This window comes from Poecilia mexicana, unplaced genomic scaffold (assembly GCF_051168715.1).
Source record: "Poecilia mexicana isolate PSO_F unplaced genomic scaffold, ASM5116871v1 scaffold_13, whole genome shotgun sequence".
Taxonomy (NCBI): domain Eukaryota; kingdom Metazoa; phylum Chordata; class Actinopteri; order Cyprinodontiformes; family Poeciliidae; genus Poecilia; species Poecilia mexicana.
The window spans coordinates 11,669,376-11,690,497 of NW_028263382.1; the positions used below are offsets into that span (position 1 = coordinate 11,669,376).

Genomic DNA, 21,122 nt, shown 5'->3' on the forward strand with positions numbered 1-21,122 from the left:
ATTGGTCCTGCTGTTACTTGGGTTTGAGATGGCTACCTCACAGAAGTTACTTCTTCACTAGTTGCGTGTATTTTAAAATCGATCAATTGCAATACATACATATATCAGATACACCTATCTGATATATTTATCTTTATTTTTTATCAAATTGCACTAAAATAAGTTTGTGAAACAAGGAGAGGAGCACATGTTTCTGCACCTTCCCTCTGCATCTCCACTGCACTCACTGGATATGTGCATGTTAAGCTGCATAGACGTGAATGGCAATTTCTCAGTTGGCAAACATTTACACGTCGACTCCGTCATTTGCAGCCTGTTTGGATTGGCAGTGGCATTGTCCTGATTGGCTGGTTTCAATGAGGACTTCATGACATGGATTTGTTTGACTGGGCGCTCTAAAACACAGGGAGCATGATTAAAAATTACATTGGCTTTATTTTACCTCTCAGTGGATTCAGCTTTGCATCGTTTATTTGCAGATTTTTATCAACTTTTTTTTTTTTTTTGCACACAGTAGCTGCAAAAAAAGATAGAGTAAGGAGGAGTAACCGTTTGAAATGTATATGAAAAGGCAGAAAACATGATACTATTTTTAGAACCTGCCTCACCTTGTGGTAAGGACAGAAAAAACCAACAGCCTTTAGATCTGCTTGGACACATACACTCTGTGCTGAAAGTCAGCTTCTTTTCATTGGACAGTCAATAAAAAATTCCCATCTGGGAAGTTTCTTGAATTTGATTGTAGCACCCCAGTTATCTTCAGATTTCCACAAACTTGACTTATGAAGGGAAAAGTCATACGCTGCCTTTCCCCCGCTGATAACACAGCCCCCATCATGTCTCACTCACAGGCATGAAGTGTAGGGAGAATACTCATCTGGCTGCTACAGATGAGGTAAGGTTACTTCTGCTTTCAAACATTGAATCCAGTGAAAACAGACCTTGTGTAAAACCAATGCAGTGCACTGCCAAGGAACTTCTTTTGGACATTCAAACAGTGTCTTCATATCTATGTCCAGTTACACACCAAAGTTTATTTTGATAATGGTTGTAGTCTTTGATATTAACTAAATAACTTCAGAAAGACAAACTATCAGGAGTGAATTTGATATTTTTCTATGAAATGAATGTCTGACTTGCTCGAGGGAAGCATACTGAACAATGGAGCTGATTTCAACATTGAGGCTGTACGTAGACCTTGTTCTAAGCACAAACCAAATTTAGATGTTTGTTTAGACCACATTTAGATAAATGCAACACCAGAAATACCAGGAAGTACAAAATAGCACATTTCCACCTAATTTGATCTTTATATTCCAAGAATAAAGTTCAAAGTGTGGAAAAAGACATAACTTTTCAGGTTTGTCAAGCAAAAATCCAGAGAATAATACAATAAAAACAAGCATATGTACATATTTGTATGGAACTGATGGATGGAAACGATGCGGTTTTATCTAAAAAAGCATTTTTAAGCTGTGAACAAAATGCTTTCTGGGTATTATTTAGGATCGTGTTCAGTTTACACAAAAGCACACTGTGATTTTTTTTCAGTATGAATCATCGTTTCCACCCAGACTAAACACACACCTTATAGAGCTGCAGCACTTCTGAACCTTTGAAGTTAACTCACTGAGATGCTCTCACAACATAGAGATGATATCGCTAAGGCAGGTGAAAATGGAGTTCAGTTATTTGTTAACAAAAAAGTGTGCCTTTCCACAGCAGTGGCAACAAAACCTACTTACGTCTTGCAACTTGACAGGTGTCTTGTCACGTAGACATTGGACTTATAATTTAGGGATCCTGTGTTCAATCTTCTTGGCAACTTAAGTATTGTTTGGATGTCTTTTTTCACATATCATGCTTACTTGCATATTTCTAGCAAGCTTCGCTTCAAGACTTCCTGAAATTCTGCTTCATCTGCTTACATATTCTGACTCATCCGAATCATGTCTTCTGAAAAATTCTTAATGCCAGAGGCTTTTTATAAAAGCTGCACTCATCTCTCAGGATTTATGCTTTGTGGTTTGAGAAATTATAATTCTTTTTTTTTTATTATTTGCTTGTGGTCTCTTGTGTGCTTTGGAAATGGCAGCTGGCATTGCCTCCTAGAGAGACAACTTCTCAGTGTTTCAGTAAGATGACAATAATATGTTTTGTTTAAATCTGAATAGAAGTGCGGCTCTGTATCCCCCGTAGTTTGTTAAATTTTTAAAATTAAATTAGGAGTTATTTCAGGTGTTAATATACTCCATTTATATTATTCAAGAATTCATATTCAGGTTGATGAGGTGTGTTAACCTGTCCTATTTGTGCCTAAATTGGATAGGACATATGGAATAAAATTTTACATTTTCAAAAAAAATTTCTGGACTACAAAATGCAAGAACTGGTCAATCTGAATGAATCATAAAAATATGTTGATAGATGTCCAACTTATAGAGGGTGTATTTACCCTGTAATAATGGATAATGGGGCGCTTCTCTTCTATAGCTCAGTGTTTGCTCTGACGAAGGACAAACTTATTCCAACACATTTTTGTAAAAAAAAAAAAAATATTGTCAAACTTCCGTATTTTTTATTTAATTAAGTTTCAGGCATCAACATTAAGATGTGGAGTGATTGTAAATACTCCTCCCCACTTTAAACACACACACACAAACACACACAACCCCCAAAACGTAATAAAACATTGAAGTCGGCTGCAGCCTCCCTGCGTGTTAAAAAATGGAGTAGCCTTCTTGCATTGCGCTCAGTTTCCTCTCTCCTCGTGTGGTTTATTATTCTTCTCTTCGGTTTGCATCGCTGCCAGCTCTACAACTCTCTCACTCCTACACACCACTCACCCTCTGTTAGGAGTTACATTGAAGAGTGTGGGCCATGCTCTCTGCTGAGCCCCCGTCTGCCATCTGCTCAGGAAAGAGATGGAGGCTCAATGACTGTAGCCAAACTCATCACCTCGAATGAATGATTTCCAACTACTCACAGTCATTCCAACGCCGTCTTAAATAATAATAAAAAAAATAGAATAAAGGTTTGATGATAAGCACGGGTTGCCTTATTTTTCTTGGCAGCTCTCCTGATGAATGTGCCACTGGGAGCCGGAGCACCCGAGCACTTCTTCCCATTAATGTTTTCCTCAAAAGCTCCATTTATTAAACATGGAAGGAAGGTGAAATCTAATCAACTTGTGAGGTTTGCCCCCAAAAGTAATCTAGAGCCCACACTTGCTAACAATTACGCCACCGATACCCAGGGGGCTGATCTGATTGGTCTGTTTACCTTTCGCTGTCCTGGGAGATCCTGCAGCAATTAAATCCACTTCCTGGCTGACGGTTTGTGAGCTGCTCTTACAAGACCGGTGATTCCACCTCTCGATGTGCAGCATGAATAAAACTACTCATAATGTAGAGCAACTTCTCATCGGCCAGCCGACCCTGTCACCAGTCAGACACCGCTCATGAAGCAGGCTGTATATCCTGTTGGCAGCTTTCTCTGAGAGCCTGTGGAAGTCAACCAACATCCTGCCAAAATTTTTCTTTTCCTCAGAGTCAGGTTCTGGCCAAACGTCCTGTTTGGCTCAAATAAACAGCAGAGAGTACACTAAAGATGCTTTCTCCTGTTTTTTTTTGATTGACCGTCCGCTAGCATCTCTCTACATAAAAATGGTTTTAATATATCGCCACTTTAGTGTACCGTTGCGCATTAATGTGCTCATTTTTTACGTGCTGAGCAGTAATCTTTAACCACTGACATGCTTTTGTTTCTGTAGGTGACTGCGACAGATGCGGATGGCGGCTCCTTTGGCTCGGTGTCGTACTCCCTCGGCTCTGGCAGTAACAGTGCTGTTCCCTCTCATTTTACCATTGGCAAGCAGACGGGCCAGATCTGCACTAATGCCCCACTAGACAGGGATCAAGGGCCGGACAGTTTTGACTTCACTGTAACGGCAGTAGACGGGGTAAGACACCATCCTTTGAATTTATGCTTAATATGAATCCTGCAAGCCACATTGTAACCCTATTAACACGGCAGCCATGCTTCTTTTATTTTTGTTTGTTTTACTGACCAGAAAGCAAAGGCAGAAACAGCAGTGTAAAAATCAAAATAAATAAAAAAATGTGAATAAAAAATAAACAACAAAAAAAAAAAAACTCTGAAATCAAGTGCCAAGTAAAAAAATAAAAGTCCAAAAAGTTCTCCATGGTAGGTAGACTTGCTCAGCCATCCTGTTCACCGGCTGCCAAAAAATACTCAAGGATGGAAAGATTTAAAATGAAGGAAAATGACTTTTGGGTATGTTAAAGTAATCAGATGGAGAAATACCTCAACTGTCAGGGAGTAATACTTTAACAAGCTGGACTGCCACCTCCCTCGGTTTTGCCACCTGGTCCAAATGAAAAGCCTGGACTGTATTCTTTTCAAATAAAAAAACAATGAAACAGCCTCAGGTGCCTTGGGAACACACACCCAGTGTGGATCATGAGACATTTCTCTCTCCCAAGAGAAGCTATTAATCTCTGTTCATTCACAAATCTGGCTTTACAGCTTTTGTTAATTCTCACCTTTAATGGGACAGTCCAGGATTTTTGAAAGTTTGCTATGTTGAAATAAGCAGTCGATGCTGTACCTGCAGAAGATATCTCTCTTTGTGTCTTCATTTATTTAAAAACCCAATTTAGTTAGTTAGCTTAATAGACTTTTAGCATTTTAATACAACTCCAGTCTCAACAATGTCACAGTTTATGCAGTAGTTTATGCTGTTAGCTATACCTGTAAGCTTTTATTTCACAGTTAAAGTCTCTGGGCTTTATGGAAAGAATAGACGTTGGTGCGCTTCCAATAATGTTACTGTATGATACTAAAGACAGAACACGTAATGTAAAGAAGAAAAAATGGAAGTTTTGCACAGGGTGAAATCTAGATGCACTGGCTAGATTTGTTGTTTGTACCAGTAAAACTTGATCCATTCAGAATAAAGATGAAAATTAATTTTGTGTATGAGCTCCTGTACGGCTCTTTTTCTGTGGTCCTTCCTGCTGTGGAGCAGAAATATAATTCAAGTGTTTGAAAAACTGCAACAACAAGCCAAAACTAATCCTTAAAAGTGTTTTTAAGACCTCATTAGTCCAGCTGAGATAATTAATCTCAGCTGGACACACTATCACGACAGTAAGTTAAAGAAACAAATAATTGTATAGCATGTGGGCTAAATCAGATTCTCACCAATATGCATTTTTATGAATACTTTTTTAATGATTGACCATTATTTCTCAATATGGTTTTCTCTCTTTTTAAACTCTCTCTATTTTACTGTTCCAGCTTCTAATTAAAACCAAAAACATTATCCTGTGAATGTCACTTAGGTTTTATTTTCATTCACATTGGAGACACGCTTGTAAGGTGAAAATGTTTAAGTTCATATTCCAAAATTTATTTATTTTTTCTGCTCTGTTTCTCCACTGGAAATGCTTTACATGTGTGTTTCACACAGGAAGTTCAATGATGGCACACCGCCTCCAACCATAATTTACTATATAAATAATGATATTCTGTGCAAGCCTGACTCCAGTTTAAAGGATCATAAATACTGTGACATTTTTAAGATTGAAGTTCCTTCAAACATCAAAAGTCTGTTTTGGTCATGGTCCCTTTCAGCTTCCCACTCGATTCAGCCTTTGGGACCAACTAATCTGGATTTATACTAAAATAAAAGGCCAATAGTTTTGTCTACAGCTGGCAAGATACAAAGTAATGTTCTGCTTCACAGCACAAAACAACTGTTTGGTGAAATTTCACACGAAGCAATTCTCCACAACATGAGAATCAATATGAGGAGCGATATGGCGCATTTATGCATATTTTTATCAACACAAATGTAAATGCTCCCAATTGCAGCAGAGGCTGATTTCCACACGGACAACACAAAACCGAGCCCGCCTCCAGTCATATATCTAAATATGTTTGTTATTCATTTTGTTGTTTCATAATTTATTGACATTAATTGGAGGATTTTATGATGTTTTTGTCATTCTCTAACAGTTTCCATATGAGCTACAGTATGAGAAAATAGTTTTCTCCGTTTCCTACTGTTGTTGCACAACTTTCCCTCTAAGCAACTACAAAACATCTGAGTGGGGGGGCTTCTGTGATATAAAAATAGTTCTGGCAGTAAAATAGCCTAAAGTGAATCAGTGATGAATAATGTCAAACATTTATTAGGATATCTTGTGCAGCACAGGGTTTAGAACTCCAACAGAACCTTTTAATGTGGTTTTTGTTCAGCAATTGTCCGACCAGAACCTTTTCTCTTTCATGTGTGTTATTTTCTGCTCATGGTTTGGTGTGTACGTGTAACAGTGGATCTTTCTGTTTCCTCCGCAGGGTGGACTGAGTTCAGTAGCCTATGTGAAGGTGGATCTGGTTGACATTAATGATAACAGACCCGCTTTCTATCCGCTCAGTTATGCTGTTAGTTTGAGCACACAGAGTGCCCCTGGGACATCTGTTGTCAGAGTGATGGCCTACGACCCAGACTCTGGCGAGAACGGCAAAATTACATACAAAACGGTACCTGGAGGAGCCTCTCCGTACTTTACTCTCAACAAAGACACAGGTTGGAAAATTAAATTTCTTGTTCACGCCAACACATTTCCTTTAAGCATACAAATTAATGTTTTGTTTTGAACCATTTCGTAGGCGTTATCTCCCTGTCTCGGTCGGTCTATGGGAAAGCCAACTCCATTATTCCCATGGTTATTTCTGCTCAAGATGGTGGGGGACTCTTAGCCTTGGACAATGCAAGAGTCAACATCAGTGTGATGGCAGGACTTGTGGCACCACCTGTGTTCGAACAGACTCAGTACCACCTTACTGTATCAGAGGATGCCTTGCGTGGGACAGTGGTCGGCATCGTCCAAGCCAGCAGTAAGACAGGTGAGAACTAGGAAAGGTATCTGGACCATTCATAACTTGTTCATTATAATATTTTTTGGCACAAAATCATTCCTAGGCAATGAGTTGGCCACTCACCCGCCCAACTCAATGTTTACACTCGCACATGAAAATGCGCAATTATGTAACCGTACATGTTTGAAATGCAACCAACAAGAATGTGGCAAGTGGCTTCTGGATGGTAAGTCATCAACAAAACACTTGTCCTTTCCAGCAGCCGCTGAAGAGCGCATGCTGTGATAAAACCAGCTGAACAAACATACAGGAGCTCTGGTTGGGTCGCCTCATAACTGGGCTGGGCTTGGCTGGGGTTGCTAGGTAACCCCAGTCAGAATCGGGAGTTCTTTGAAATGGCTCACTTCCAAAAATATGAACTTGTTGCCAAAAAAAAAAAAAAAGGCTTTGTGATCTTTTAAGCACTTAGGCTGTTTTTAGATGTATTTGAAAAGTATAAATATGTAAAATCATAATTTTGCAAAATATGTTCCCTTTAAATGATATCCACAATGGTAAAGTTTTAGATTCAAAACTAAGTTCTTATTTTGGTGTCTTTCTGTCACTCCAGGCAATTCCAAGGGCATCACCTACACAATAAGCTCTGGTGACCCAGCAGGCTACTTCACTGTGGATTCTGACACTGGAGCCTTAAGGACCAGTCTGCCACTGGATCATGAAACCCAGCCTGTTCTTGATTTAGAAGTGCAGGCCCGTAGTGGCAACCCTCCGGCTTTTGGCCAAACTCGTGTTCACATCACCATCGCAGACATCAACGACAACCCCCCTGTGTTTTTGCCCTCGTCCTCGGAGTCCCTGCTGCTGCCGGAGAACACAGAGATGGGCACAGTGGTGTATCGGATCCAAGCAGAGGACAGAGACTCAGGACTCAATGGACAACTCAGCTTTGAACTTTCCTCTCCAAATGGAATCCAGAGGATTTTCAGCATAGAGCGCAATACTGGAGAGATCCGACTGGTCGGCAGCCTCAGCTATGAAGCTAACCCCCGTTATGACCTCTTGGTGATTGCCAAAGATAAAGGCGTGCCCCCTCTTAGTGCCACCCTTATGCTTGTGGTTCATGTGCAAGCAGAAAACGAGCAGGGTCCTGTGTTTGACACCCTCACCTACAGAGTGGAGCTAAAAGAAGGAACCCCAATAAACACTCGCTTCCTGCAAGTCAGGGCCATGAGCAGAGAGGTCCCAGGCTTGGGTCATCTGAGCCCGCTGATGTATCACCTTCGTCCAGATGGAGATGCTGCGGGTTTTGGCATTGCTGCAGACAGCGGCTGGCTGTTTGTAAAGAGCTCTCTGGACAGAGAACAGAAGGACATGTTTCTTTTAACAGTGCTGGCCAGTGTGACCCACGGAGGGCTAAAGAAGACGGGAAGCGCCACGGTTCGCATATCTGTGACCGATGAGAACGACAATGCTCCTCGGCTCGCCCAGCAGAGAGTTTTCATGGCTGTGAGGGAAAATCTGCCCACGGGAACAGGATTCGGTCACGTGTTGGCCACAGACAGAGACAGCGGGTCCAACGGACGGCTCAGCTACCGCTTCCTGCATACTGACCGCCACTTCCAGATAAACACCCACACAGGTTTGCAGAAAAATGTCTGCAGTCAATTAGATGGCTGCTTAAACAACACTTACGACTGCTTGGGTTTACTCCAGGATGTATAAAAGAGGAGTTTGTAAATGCATGCAAATACTAATCAGTGGGGAAGAGACCTAAACCAGAAGAAATGTGTAGTTAGTTCTAATATAGAATTTTTGGTGAATTCTTGATTATCTAGAACATTTGCCTTCAAGGACACTCCTACATGGCAGAGTTAAAAAACATCATACTTCAGCAAACAGTTTTTTAGGGAAATCTTCAGGGTTCTTTTGGGAAAGAAAAACAGCATTTAGTCAACTAACTGAGTAATGTTTTAAAGATGAGAGTGTGAAGTTGCCCCCTGATTATGGTTATAAATAAGTCAGATAATGGCGACAGCAGCATGGAGTATCTTTCTGGACTCTAATTGGCCCATTGAGCCCGTTGGTCTTTGGTTAGAGACTCATGCTCTGATTTGTGATGAGTCTCCAGCTCCGTTCTGCACGTCTAAAACATCTGCCAATCCTCACCCACTTGTAAATTTGGCTGTGTGTGTTTGAGCAAGCGAATGCATTCAATTCTCACGCGCTTATGTCTGTTACTCCTGAGTGTCATTGATAAAAGCCTGCTGACTGCTAAGTCCCTCATCATTATTCCGGTGTGTTAGTCTCTCTGCATAAACTCCCTCTCATCCATCCCCCTTTTCCTCCCCAGGTGAAATCAGTACAAGGATGACTCTTGATAGAGAGCAGCAGTCAAGCTATCAGCTGATGGTGGTGGTACAAGATGGAGGTTCACCGCCTCGCTCTGCGACAGGCACCATCTTCATTACTGTACTCGATGACAATGACAATGACCCAACTTTCATCCACAGTCAGTCGGGCAAAAATGTCATCATCATACAGGTGATGTCATAGCTGAGGGACATAGATGAGCAAATAGGGAGGGGGTGTGGGGAATGTCATGTCTAAAATTACATTGGTGCATTTTGCTTTTAACCAACAGGTGACAGAAGGTCAATCTGCTGGCTCTGTGCTGGGAATTCTGCAAGCCCAAGACCCAGATGAAGGAGAGAATGGCACAATAATCTACTCCTTGTCAGGTACATTATGAAGTAATTTCCTATAGATTTATGCATGAATGATAAGCTTAATGTGTTCAATAAATCTATTAACTGTTCTATTTTATTTTGCATCTAAGCCAGGGGTCCCCAAACTACGGCCCGCGGGCCGGATCCGGCCCGCCACGTCATTTGGTCCGGCCCCCTGAACAATGCCGGATCCGGCCCGCCTGCTCATACCAGAGAGCATTCAGTGTTTTTTTTCATATATTGTATTTTCCGGTTTATATGTGGATTTTTCTTCAACCACCAGGGGGCTTTTGAGCAAATGTGAAACTTACTTTCCCTCAATGGAATATATACTCGTCAGTCACCGTTTCACTCACGGTTTTTTCCATTTGCATTCTGGGTAAAAATCTATCCAAAAGCGCGAATGTGTCGTCGTGCCCCCCCCCCCCGTGTCGACAAGAATTTCTTTGTTTTTTTTACTGCAAAAACTAAGACCGGCCCCGACCACAGAAAGGAACAGCTATGTGGCCCTCGCAGGAAAAAGTTTGGGGACCCCTGATCTAAGCTAACAAATAATCTTGTCAACTCTTCATGATGATGATGATGATGATATGTAGTCAGTTCTGCTTTAGCACATTTAAAACCTTCCAAAAAGTTGAAATGTGGCAATTTTGCAGGGTAAAAACAACAAATGGGTCCAACAAGTGATGGTAATCATAATTAGTTGCAACTGTTTGGGTTGTTGTGGAGAATAAAAAAAAAAGAGAAAATAAATTTCTCACACATTTGTTGGCAAACAAATGTGTGAGAAGGAGAAATTTCCTCCAACGAAGATGGCTGAGGATTTGCATGATGGCAGAATTTAGGCAAATGCCATTGGGAGAAGGTGGGTGGAAGCTTAAACTGGACAATCTCTGATCCCTCAAATGGAACCTCATCAAGAATCGTAATGTGTCACTTATTGATGTAGCCATCTGGGCATGGGGAAATTTTGGGAGAGTGTCTCACAGTGCAATACACAATTACATTCTCAGCTCTAACTTTACTGTGCAACAGAAAAGCCCTGTGTTAACCCTGTCTAATGGCAGAATTGTCTTCTCAGTGAGTGAGCAAATCTTAGATTGAACTTCACATAATGGAGTAGTGGTTTGTGGTCAGAAGAATCAGTATTCCAGATTTCTTTTTAGAATAAATGGACACAGTGTGTTCCGAGGCAAAGTCAAAAAGGACCGCCCGGACCATGATTAGCAGCAGGTTCAAAATCCAGACTCTGTGATGGCATGGATTTTGCATCAGTGGCACATGGAAAAGTTATTTACACTTTCATTAAGAGGCATAAGATTTTAGGAGACATACTTCTTTTCATGGACACTAACCACATTTAACTGCAAGACAACTGTAAAGCAGTATTTTAACACGAGTAATGAAAATAAAAAAACAAAACAATCTAATTAAAAATAACAACAGAACAAACCACAGATGCACAAAAACATACACTGGATATCCACCAGCATATGACCTGACTTGTCCTTAGTAAGAAATGTGTGAAGATTCTTGAAACAAAAAAATGGATGCAAAAAAATGCAATGTTATTTTATCACATTGCTCCTGCAAACACATATAAAAATGTGTGATAAAATAGGAATGTGATAAAATAACAGCTGAAACAACTATGCAGCTGCCTGAATTTATTGGAGTGTTTAGAGAAGAAGCTGGTTTTGGAATGTGTTGAAAGTCTGAAGTGCAAAAACAAATGTATTTTAACAAATTAAATCAAACAAGAGACAGCTTAAAATATTTTGATTTCCTACCGTATGCAGTGAGAGGTAAAAAAATGCTGCTTTTGTTGCATTTTCTGTTATACTCCAGAAAGTTTTTTGGTTTATATAGAGGCTCCTTACAGGAGCACAACATACAATTTTGATTCACGGGATTCTAAAAGTAGGCGAATGGTTGATGTTATGATTAAATTATTTTCTTTAGTCCTATGATTTCTCCAATGTGGTGAAATATTTTTTTTTTATTGTACTTGAATAAAAAGGCTTTTCAGGAGGGGTTTGATCATTCGTCCAACTCACAGGAAGATACAGTACGTGAAACTGGGTTCATGAGGAAAAGATGAGACAATATTTTACCAATATTTCTGGGAAAATGAAGAAGCCCACATTTTTGTTTTTACAATCAGAGTAAACGTTTCACCATGCACTTTGTTCTAAAGAATCCCAATTAACTGAATATATGTAGCTCTCCTCTAGACAAACTGACCACGTACAGTGCTTTAAATTTGAGCCTCACTCATCCAGTCACTTTCAGATCAGTAGGAAAGTCGGGGTTAAGTGCTCGCCAAGGAACACATCGATATGTGGCAGGAGAAAGTTGGAATTGAAACCCAAGACTCAATATATCAGTTTCTTTTTTTCAACTGCATTCCACAACATGCTGCCAGATAAATGATTTAAATTCAATAGGGTCTTCTTCAGTAGTTCTCTAAGTGTTGTCAGCCAGCTCTTTATTAGCCAGCTCTTCCAGTACGGCAGTTAGCCGTGAAATACTAACCTTCAAAATTTTAATTCCATCCATAAACACAAGAGGATGTCAAGTTAAAAACACTCACTTGGTGATCTTACATGATCAGTGGCACAGATCGCAATTTGAGCTGTAACGTATACCTGGCTCATGCTCTTGACTTGGTACAAGATTTTGTTGACACTTGTCACATGACAATGTTATATAAAGATGAAGAGCAGGAGCCAAATGTAGGAAGGAGAGATGGAGGCATGCTCATGAAAATGAACAGTTTTATTTTTAAAAAAGAAAATTAAAATACCTTACCAAAGCTAAGGTTCATGGGGTAATCCAAAATAATACACAAGGGAAACACAAGGAAAGAGCTTATGAGAATTCAACACTGAATGAGAAAACCAAGTAGTATTTTTAAAGGGCAGCTTTATTAGTGGGCAGGTTAGTTAAGGTACAGATGTGAAGCAGTTTGGGTCTACAGATGGCTTAGACACTGAAACAAGTAAATAGCTGATACAAGCGTAAACAGAAAGTCAAATCCTACATATTGTTAACCAAGATCTAACAAAAAAAAGGAAGAAGAAAAACAACGAAAACAGGAATTCAGGAGCTACGATCAAGGAAATGCAATTAATGAACTCAGGTCATATAAAAAATAGAAAATTAAAAACACAAAACATCAAATTATAGAGTGTACAACAAATCTATAAGGAATGTTAAAACTAAGGAATGAACAGGTTATGAAATGCAGACTGATAAACACAACACCAAAGTCCAGAAGATTATAAATGTACTTTTCATTAAACCCACATTTTTGTGGTGGAATGTTTTTTTTTATTGGTGTGATTCAATATTCTGATCTCAGATGTAGTTTCATTAGCTAAAAATGCTGAAAAATCTTAATTATAATTTACAGAAACACAGATTTATAAATATAAGTGTGTGCGTGTAAACAATCTATTTACTTAGCCAGTTACTGAAATACATTTCTGATAATATTTCTAATATATTGAAGACATATGTAAGAAACACCACAAATTCTCATTGTATCCCCACTAGTAGTGAAACAAACTAGACTGTGGCCATAATAATTTGTCATATTTAATGTCCCGACTACAAACGGGTGTCTTCATTTTAGCATGTCAGGTTTTTGTATTCCGTCTACCTACACCTGTCATCTCCCGCTAACTGTTACATCTTGTGTCTCTCCAAGGTCCCAGAGCTGAGCGTTTCTCTTTGAACGCAATCACTGGCGAGCTGCACTCATCATCCCCTCTTAGCCACTCAGAACGGGCTGAATACGCTCTGACAGCGACAGCCACTGACAGAGGACTACCCCCGCGCAGCGCCTCCTGCTCCCTCACAATTCAGGTCAGACTCCTACTGGAGCTCAGCCAGCGCAAACACTTTCACTACACACCTATTTAATATCAAAGAATGGACCCAGGGCTGAGAGGATCCATGTCTCCGGGCCCCTCAGACTAGCTGCCGACATATCAGCCTCACTTCTGACAAGGTCGCCTCCCACCCTCCTCCCTTTTCTCCTCTTGTGAATTTTCTAAAGGGAAATTTCGATCTGAAATGGAAAAGTGGGTCTAAATTAAACACTCCCAGCTGGGTTATGATGAGAACCAGCTGTAGAATTCTCAGATCAAGGTCATACCCAATGACTTCAACACTTTTTTTTTTTTTTTTTTTTTTTTGGTACAGTAGCCCTTTTTACGAAAAGTAGCAGAGCTTTACTTACACTCAACATAAAACACAGCACTGATGGTATTTAAAGGTAATATATAATTCGGAACAGAAATGGAAACGTAGAAAGAGTCCTGGAAGGAACTTCAATTTATGGGTTCCTGGAAAATAGAACTAGCATATCCATCAAATACAAGTCCAGTTTTTCCTTCTTTTCAAATATTATTAAAAAAAAAAAAACATGAAAGTCATAATTATTGGTTAATTCAATCGAGCATTGCTGTGTTTTCCGTGTCTGTTGGTGCAGCAATAAAACTTCCCTTTAAACATTCTTTTAAACTTATTTATTTTTCAATCTGAACTTTTCTCAAGAACGTATTATTGTTATGATTATTTTACATTAGAATTTTTAAGAGTATATACTTAGTCAAGAAACTGGAATCAACTGTGAGAAGCAAAAACTAAAATCAACTATGCTGCAAAAACACAAAACCTCACCAAGTATTCTTGTCTAGTTTCTAGTGCAAACATCTTATTACTCTTTAAATCAGACAAAACTAACTTATAATCACTTTTAAACAAGATATTTAGTTACACATGTTCTATTTTCATAAAATGCTGTAATATTTGTAGAAGAATAAACAGCCCCTTTAGAAAGTACAAAGCGAACAATTTATTTCCCAGAGCTGAAGTCAGATCCTTGAATTATTTTTGTTACTTTTATCATGTATAATTTGTCCTGGCAGTAATACAAAAATCATATTCAAAATGATTAATAGTAGCAGCTCTTTTACCCACAAATCAGTTTTTGTGACTGCATTCATTAACTACCACTGAACACATTCTGCGCAAGTGAGAGGATTTTGTAAACTCTGCTGCTGCTTGCCCAGGAATCTACATAAATGGAGCGTCCTTTGACATTCTGTTTGCTTTGCATTTTAATTCAAATACTTTGGTTTCCTTCAATTGCAGGTTATCAGCAAAAACAGTCAAGCCACTAAAACGAGCCTGCACTCCATTTCATTCAACTCTGTGGAGGAGGAGACCAGTCCTGGCACTGTTATTGGGTCAGTTTGCCTTCATGACAGAGGAACAGCAGAAGAGGGCAAGGTGACCTACACAGTGATCGGGGGAACAGATCGGGATGGGACTTTTGTTGTGGATCGCCTGACTGGTGACGTGTATCTGGCTTGCCCTCTTGACTATGAACGAGACACACGATACAGCCTGAGAATCGAAGTGGATGATTTCTCGCAGGTCCCTCCTAAAAGCACACTTGTCAGGTTGGACATCAACATAGAAGATAGCAACGACCACTCCCCCGAGTTTGCTGAGGATCCCATAACAATTGTCATCTCTGAGAACATGGAAGTTGGCTCTTCTGTCTACACTTTCCAGGCGACGGATAAAGACGGCAGTGGGCCCAACAGTGAACTGAAATACTCCATTCTCCAGCAGTGGCCAAATACCCCTGGCCTTTTGATTCTTGACCCTGTCACTGGTGTTCTTTCTTTGGGTCACAAGCTAGATCACGAGGTGACATCCACAATGATACTGGTTGTCAAGGCAACAGATTCGGCCGTCAATGTCAGCCAGAGGCGTTGGGGTTCTGTCACAGCAAGGATCTATGTAACCGACGAGAACGACAACCCACCGGTGTTCACATCACCAACAGCGGTCAGCGTCATGGAGGACCAGCCAGTGGGCTTCGTGGTGCTTTTTCTCATGGCCAGAGATGCGGATCAAGGGGAGAACGGTAGAGTTACCTACAGAATCCATTCAGGCAACACGGGTGGCACGTTTAACCTCAACCCTAATACAGGTATGTTCAGTTAATAGCAACAATTATATTATAAAAGGTTTTCCTTTTCAGTGAGCAATAACACACAATGCATCCATCTTACCTTTAATTCTGCAACACACACAGAAGCAGTAACACATTCCTTACTTACCAACACACTCCTGTTATCTCCCACAGTTGAAGGCTGAACAGAGCAGCCTGCCAAATAATAAACTCACACATGAGAAACACACGTGCACACACAACAACCCATCATCTGTTATTGTAGGTCTATTCCCATGAAAGACCAAAGAACCTCCTGCCCAGGCTTCTGGGAACCATTAGAGAAGGGATCAGTTACGCATATTTGTATGTGTGTGTGTGTGTGTGTGTGTGTGTGTGTGCGTGCGCACGTGTCCACTCACATTCTGTGTGTTTGTGCACTCGCATTACACTGCCCTGCCACTTAGTCAACACTGACCCTGAGCTATTTGGTCCTGTGGGCTTTGTTGTGGTGTTTGAGACACGTGTCAACATTTGCTCCACCTCTCCTTCGAGTCCCCAGCCGGGATCCCCCCTCTGAGAGGACGAAAACGTTCAGAATCTGTCGTCCATGTCACTTCTTCTGCCCGGTGTGTTTGCATCTTGAAGTGTTTTCATGCGCGCTGGTTATTTGTTTAAATAATGACAAAGTTAATCCACTGAGCACCTGGGTGGCTCCCGTTGTAGGGTTGACTGACTGGATCTTGGACCGAGTCATCACAATGTTACAGTGACACTGTTAACCCGTTTAGAGAGAGCCAATAAGCCAATTATCATGAATCTTTAGGAGTCAGAGAGTGTAGCACATTTTCATCGGTCTTTGTCAAAGGGCAATGATGATTAATTTCATTTTCAGTCAATTTTAAGACTATGTGGAAGAGTGTACAGTTCTATTTGAGTTCAGGTTTATTTATAAAGCACTGACCACATCATCCAAAACAGTACACCATGAAGACCATTAAAATTATGTAAATTAATTAAGTGAACAAGAAAAACAAAAGCCTGGAAGGTTGCTTTTCCAACCCCTTAATCTTTTATTTTTCCTATTCTCTTTTGGATTAAAGCTGGAATTCCGATTGATCCACTTCAAAACAGATCAGTTAGAAGAAAGATGAAATAAATAGATTACTCCACACCTAAATCTGCCAAGGGAAAGATTAATTTTGAGTCTCACAGTGAGTCTACAAAGTAGATGGATAATAAAATTAGTCCGAGGATGGGACCTTGGGGAACTCCACAAGGAGGCTGATGGAAAAATAAGATTCTGCAAGGGTTTCCTCGTTGAGTCAACTACAGTCAGAGAAGTAAGAAGCACTTGCATGCCTCAGTGCACCAAATGGGATGTTTAGACACTGTGGTGAAATGTAGGAGGCAACAGTGATGTCTAAAAGCAACACAGTTAGAATGTGGCGCCATAAACCTACACAGGTGTAAGACATTGGGATTAGAACATCCAAATTCCTTTCTTGAATAACCCACAGTCTTTGTTTCCTCTCACATGTTATCAGTGTCTGGAAGCAGGGCAGGATCAGAGAGGAGTCAAATTTAGGTGAAAAAAAATCCCAGCACTAACTTTTACCAGCTTAAAGCTTAGGGCCAAGTTATCTCATTCCAACCAAAACAAAGTAAAAAAAAACATAAAGAAGTTCAACACAAAACAGCCTTTGCCCCTCTGCCTTAAATGGTTACATCCCATTTAATAGCATGAAATTGAAATTGAATCAATGCAAGCTCTAACCTCCAAAGGCAGGATAATGAAAAGGCGAGGGTGCCCCTAATTTCTCCGGAGCACGGCAGGCCTGGCTGTTGCGTGTCTAGAGTGTGTGTTTACAGCTTCTTTCTCGATGGCTGTGGTATTCCTCAATGGAAAATCTCGTAAACTGTGGCCAGACCGGTCGGCTGTTACAACAGTGGTGGTGGTAGCGTTCAGGTAGGCAAAGCCGTGTATGTGGAGGATATTAGTTTTGATTTGGGCTTCACACGGCAACTTTTCACACTTACCCTCTAAATAAGATGCAGTCACACAGTCCTAGAAAGCAGTTGTTTTTCCTGTCTTTGATGACACGCTGAAGGTTTTGTATGTAACAGACTCTGTGAAACAAGCTGTATTATTGCAAAGGTTTTTTTGTTTTTTTTTTCTTTTGTCAAAATTTACTTTTCGTTAATTTGTTTTCAGGCTCTCTTTCTGTTTTCAAACCTCTGGACCGTGAGGAACAGGACATCTTTAACCTCACAGTAATTGCTGAGGATCATGGGATACCTCAACGCTCGTCTAGCCAGATGCTGTGTGTCCATGTGATTGATGTCAACGATGAAGCGCCCTGGTTTGAAGAGAGTCATTATGAAGCCCAAATCTCTGAGAATAAACCTGCCGGAACAAGTGTCCTAACCGTGTTGGCCTCTGATCTGGATCAAGGTGAAGACATAGAACATGAAATCCTACTGTATGTGATTTGGATATTCGGGGTTGAAAGTATTTGGGGTTTAAAGTGTTCTTAGTATTGTGTTAGGAATCAGAAATGCATATTAGCGTTCTTTTCATCATGTTATAGTATACAGAAAACCATAATTTGGACTGAAAAAGTAAACAGAATCTATTTCTACTCTAACTCATGCTTTTTTGTGATCACTACGTTGACGTTAACAATTGTTTTCAATTATAAAGGCATCACAGGAGGCAAGGAGATACAGAGAAAATGCATTGGCCCGAACTTAGAAGCACATAAAACAGAAAAGCAAATTATAAACTTTCTACTTAAAAGCAATTAGCGAAGTAAACAAGTGAGGCTGCCAGACTGCTTTCTTTTAGCACGCAATCTGGCATCCGTGTAACAGAAGGGAGGCTGCCATCACTGCCAAGCGCTTAAACAGCAAATTTCACAGCAAACAAGAATAAAGGCTTAAAATGAGACAGCAATTATTAACTTCCTTTGCAGATTTTAGAATGGAATGTTTTGCTTTTTCTTTTTTACAATCAGTGTCTAAATGAATGAGTTGTGACTGCATGTTTCTTTGTAGGAACCAATGGGCTTGTGACGTATGGGATCTCACAGGGAAGCTTCACCATCAACCCGGTCACAGGCATCATAACGACTACGAAGTCTTTGGATAGGGAGCTTCAGGATTATTATTCTGTGACAGGTACTGTCCATTGTGTGTCTCAAGCTATCACAGAAAATCATGTTCTTTAACCATTTGCAAAGCTATTCACTCTTCTTTAACTTTTTCACATTACTGAAGTTATACCACTAGCAGGAGAAAAGAGTTTTTTTTTTTTTTTTTTTTTTTTTTTTTACAAATAAAAAAAAAAGAGGTGTGGAGGGCATTTATATCAAGCTCATTTCACCCCAAAATAATCTAAATGCAGCCTAGGACCTTCTGAAATCCATGTATTTGTGAATAGAGTCCACTTGTGTGTAATTTAGTCTAACTCTAATTACATCTGTTCTCGGAAGGCCCAGTGTGCAAAGAGCACAATAAAGACTAATGAAAAAAAAGCACACAGATCAGTTTAAAGCAACGTTGTTAGATGTCTGTTTTCCACAATTTAAGAATGCCAAAACGCATCGCTTAGAAATGGATGGAGATTGCTAGCCCTGTAAGACCCAGTGTTTTCCTTTTAAACAACCAAATAGAAGACATTTTAACTTTTGTTTGTTTTTTTGTTTTTTTTTTACCCAAGCTTAGTTTTACTGTCCCTTTTAGTAGGGATAGTAAAACCAGCCATAGTTAATTGGGAAGACGGAGGAAATTCTCTTAGAGATTTAAAAAGGCTTCATTCTAGGGTGGATGTTCACTTTCTGACAGGGCAGTAACTGTAAACATACCGCCAGAGCTACAGTGGAGTGATTTTGAACAAAATCTTTCAATGGTTCAAAATAGGCCAATAAAATCCAGATCTAAATCCAACTTTATAAATAGATTTGCTGTTTAAATAGCTGCAAATACTTTGTGGAGTTTTTCCACCAAGTTTTTACCCAACAGGGTAAAATGCAAACTACACTTTTCTCATGTAAACTGCACAAAAAATTACAAAAAGACATATCTCCCCCCCACCCCCTCACAAATATCTTGTATTGGTTTAACACATACAATCTCATGATTTCCAAAAGATAACAAAAATATGACAAAAATATGGAAAGGTTTCAGAGGTATACATATTTTTGCAAGGAACTGTGAGCTTTAAAAGTCTATCAACACCAGATTGTTTGGTATTTATTACAACTATATTGTGTGTTTTTAATGATCTGACAGTGTACGCAAAAGACGGAGGCCTCCCACCCAACTATGCTAAAGCAACAGTGAAGATCAAGGTCCTCGACGTAAATGACAACGCCCCTGTTTTTGGACGTCTCTACTACAGCATAGAGGTGCCTGAAAATCTGGATGTGTTACCTCTGTTCACCCTAAAAGCCACAGATCCGGATGCAGGAGACAGTGGAGAGATTAGCTACAGAATTACAGGTGTTATATATTTAATTGCCATTTTTTGTTTTCCACATGTTTATTGTCATTTTTTATAGTTTAAGATGACAATATTTAACTGTCATTATCAAATTTTGCTCTCTTTGCAGCTGGGGATCCATCTGGAAACTTCCACATTGACCGTAAATCAGGCGTGCTGTATACTTCAAGGCCGCTGGATCGAGAAAAGAGACCTGGGTATACTTTAACAGTTGTAGCTCAGGACAAAGGCAGTCCTCCACTCAGTAGCAGCACCACTGTTGAAGTGACAGTTCTGGACGTTAATGACCACAGGCCACAGTTTGAAAGCAGCAGCTTTACTGCCGACATTTCAGAAGACGTTCCCATTGGCTCCCTGGTTCTAGAGGTCAAGGCCGTTGATTTGGACAATGGACTCAACAGTCAAATCTTCTACTTCTTGAGTCATGGCTCTCAGAGCATGTTCATTATAGACCAGAACACAGGCCGCATCATCACAGCAGCACCCCTAGATAGAGAGAAAACCGCCTCTTACACCTTTGAGGTTTGTGCCACTGACTCATCCCCTGCCAACCCTCTAAATTCAACTGCTGAAGTGACAGTCTACATCCAAGACGTGAACGACAACGCACCGTTTTTCATTCAGGATCCACTTATTCTGAACATCTCTACCAGCAGCATATCTAATCGGCGAATCTTAGCCACCATGAGGGCTGAGGATAAGGACTTTGGCGCTAATGGATCTGTGTTTTATCGCTTTGCCAACCCTGTCAAAGGATTTACCATCAACTCACTAACAGGAGACATCCAGGCGACAGAAAAGCTTCAAACTCTCACCCAAACCCAAAGGACTTTGATTGTTCAGGCCATGGACCAAGGAAACCCTGCTCAGTCTTCCTTGGGAGTTGTTATCATTTATATTAGGGAGCAAAAGTACAGAGGGATCCGCTTCTCTCGTACGGCTAGAGACGTCAGTTTGCAAGAAAACGCTGCTAAAGGTTTGAATAAACCATAATGTATCATGATGTAAA

General features: G+C 40.2%; 1 protein-coding gene across 1 annotated transcript in view; it reads left to right on the forward strand.

Annotated features, from left to right (window-relative positions):
• Nucleotides 1–21,122, forward strand: part of LOC106909278 (protocadherin-16-like) — a 96,806-nt gene that overhangs the window by 68,128 nt on the left and 7,556 nt on the right. Inside the window, exons 3-14 of the mRNA XM_088012109.1 lie at nucleotides 3,773–3,961; nucleotides 6,385–6,616; nucleotides 6,700–6,936; nucleotides 7,520–8,548; nucleotides 9,260–9,450; nucleotides 9,551–9,647; nucleotides 13,348–13,544; nucleotides 14,799–15,648; nucleotides 17,825–18,064; nucleotides 18,667–18,789; nucleotides 19,903–20,112; nucleotides 20,223–21,089. Coding sequence (XP_087868235.1) covers nucleotides 3,773–3,961; nucleotides 6,385–6,616; nucleotides 6,700–6,936; nucleotides 7,520–8,548; nucleotides 9,260–9,450; nucleotides 9,551–9,647; nucleotides 13,348–13,544; nucleotides 14,799–15,648; nucleotides 17,825–18,064; nucleotides 18,667–18,789; nucleotides 19,903–20,112; nucleotides 20,223–21,089 — 4,462 coding nt within the window. The remainder of the gene's footprint in view (nucleotides 1–3,772; nucleotides 3,962–6,384; nucleotides 6,617–6,699; nucleotides 6,937–7,519; nucleotides 8,549–9,259; nucleotides 9,451–9,550; nucleotides 9,648–13,347; nucleotides 13,545–14,798; nucleotides 15,649–17,824; nucleotides 18,065–18,666; nucleotides 18,790–19,902; nucleotides 20,113–20,222; nucleotides 21,090–21,122) is intronic.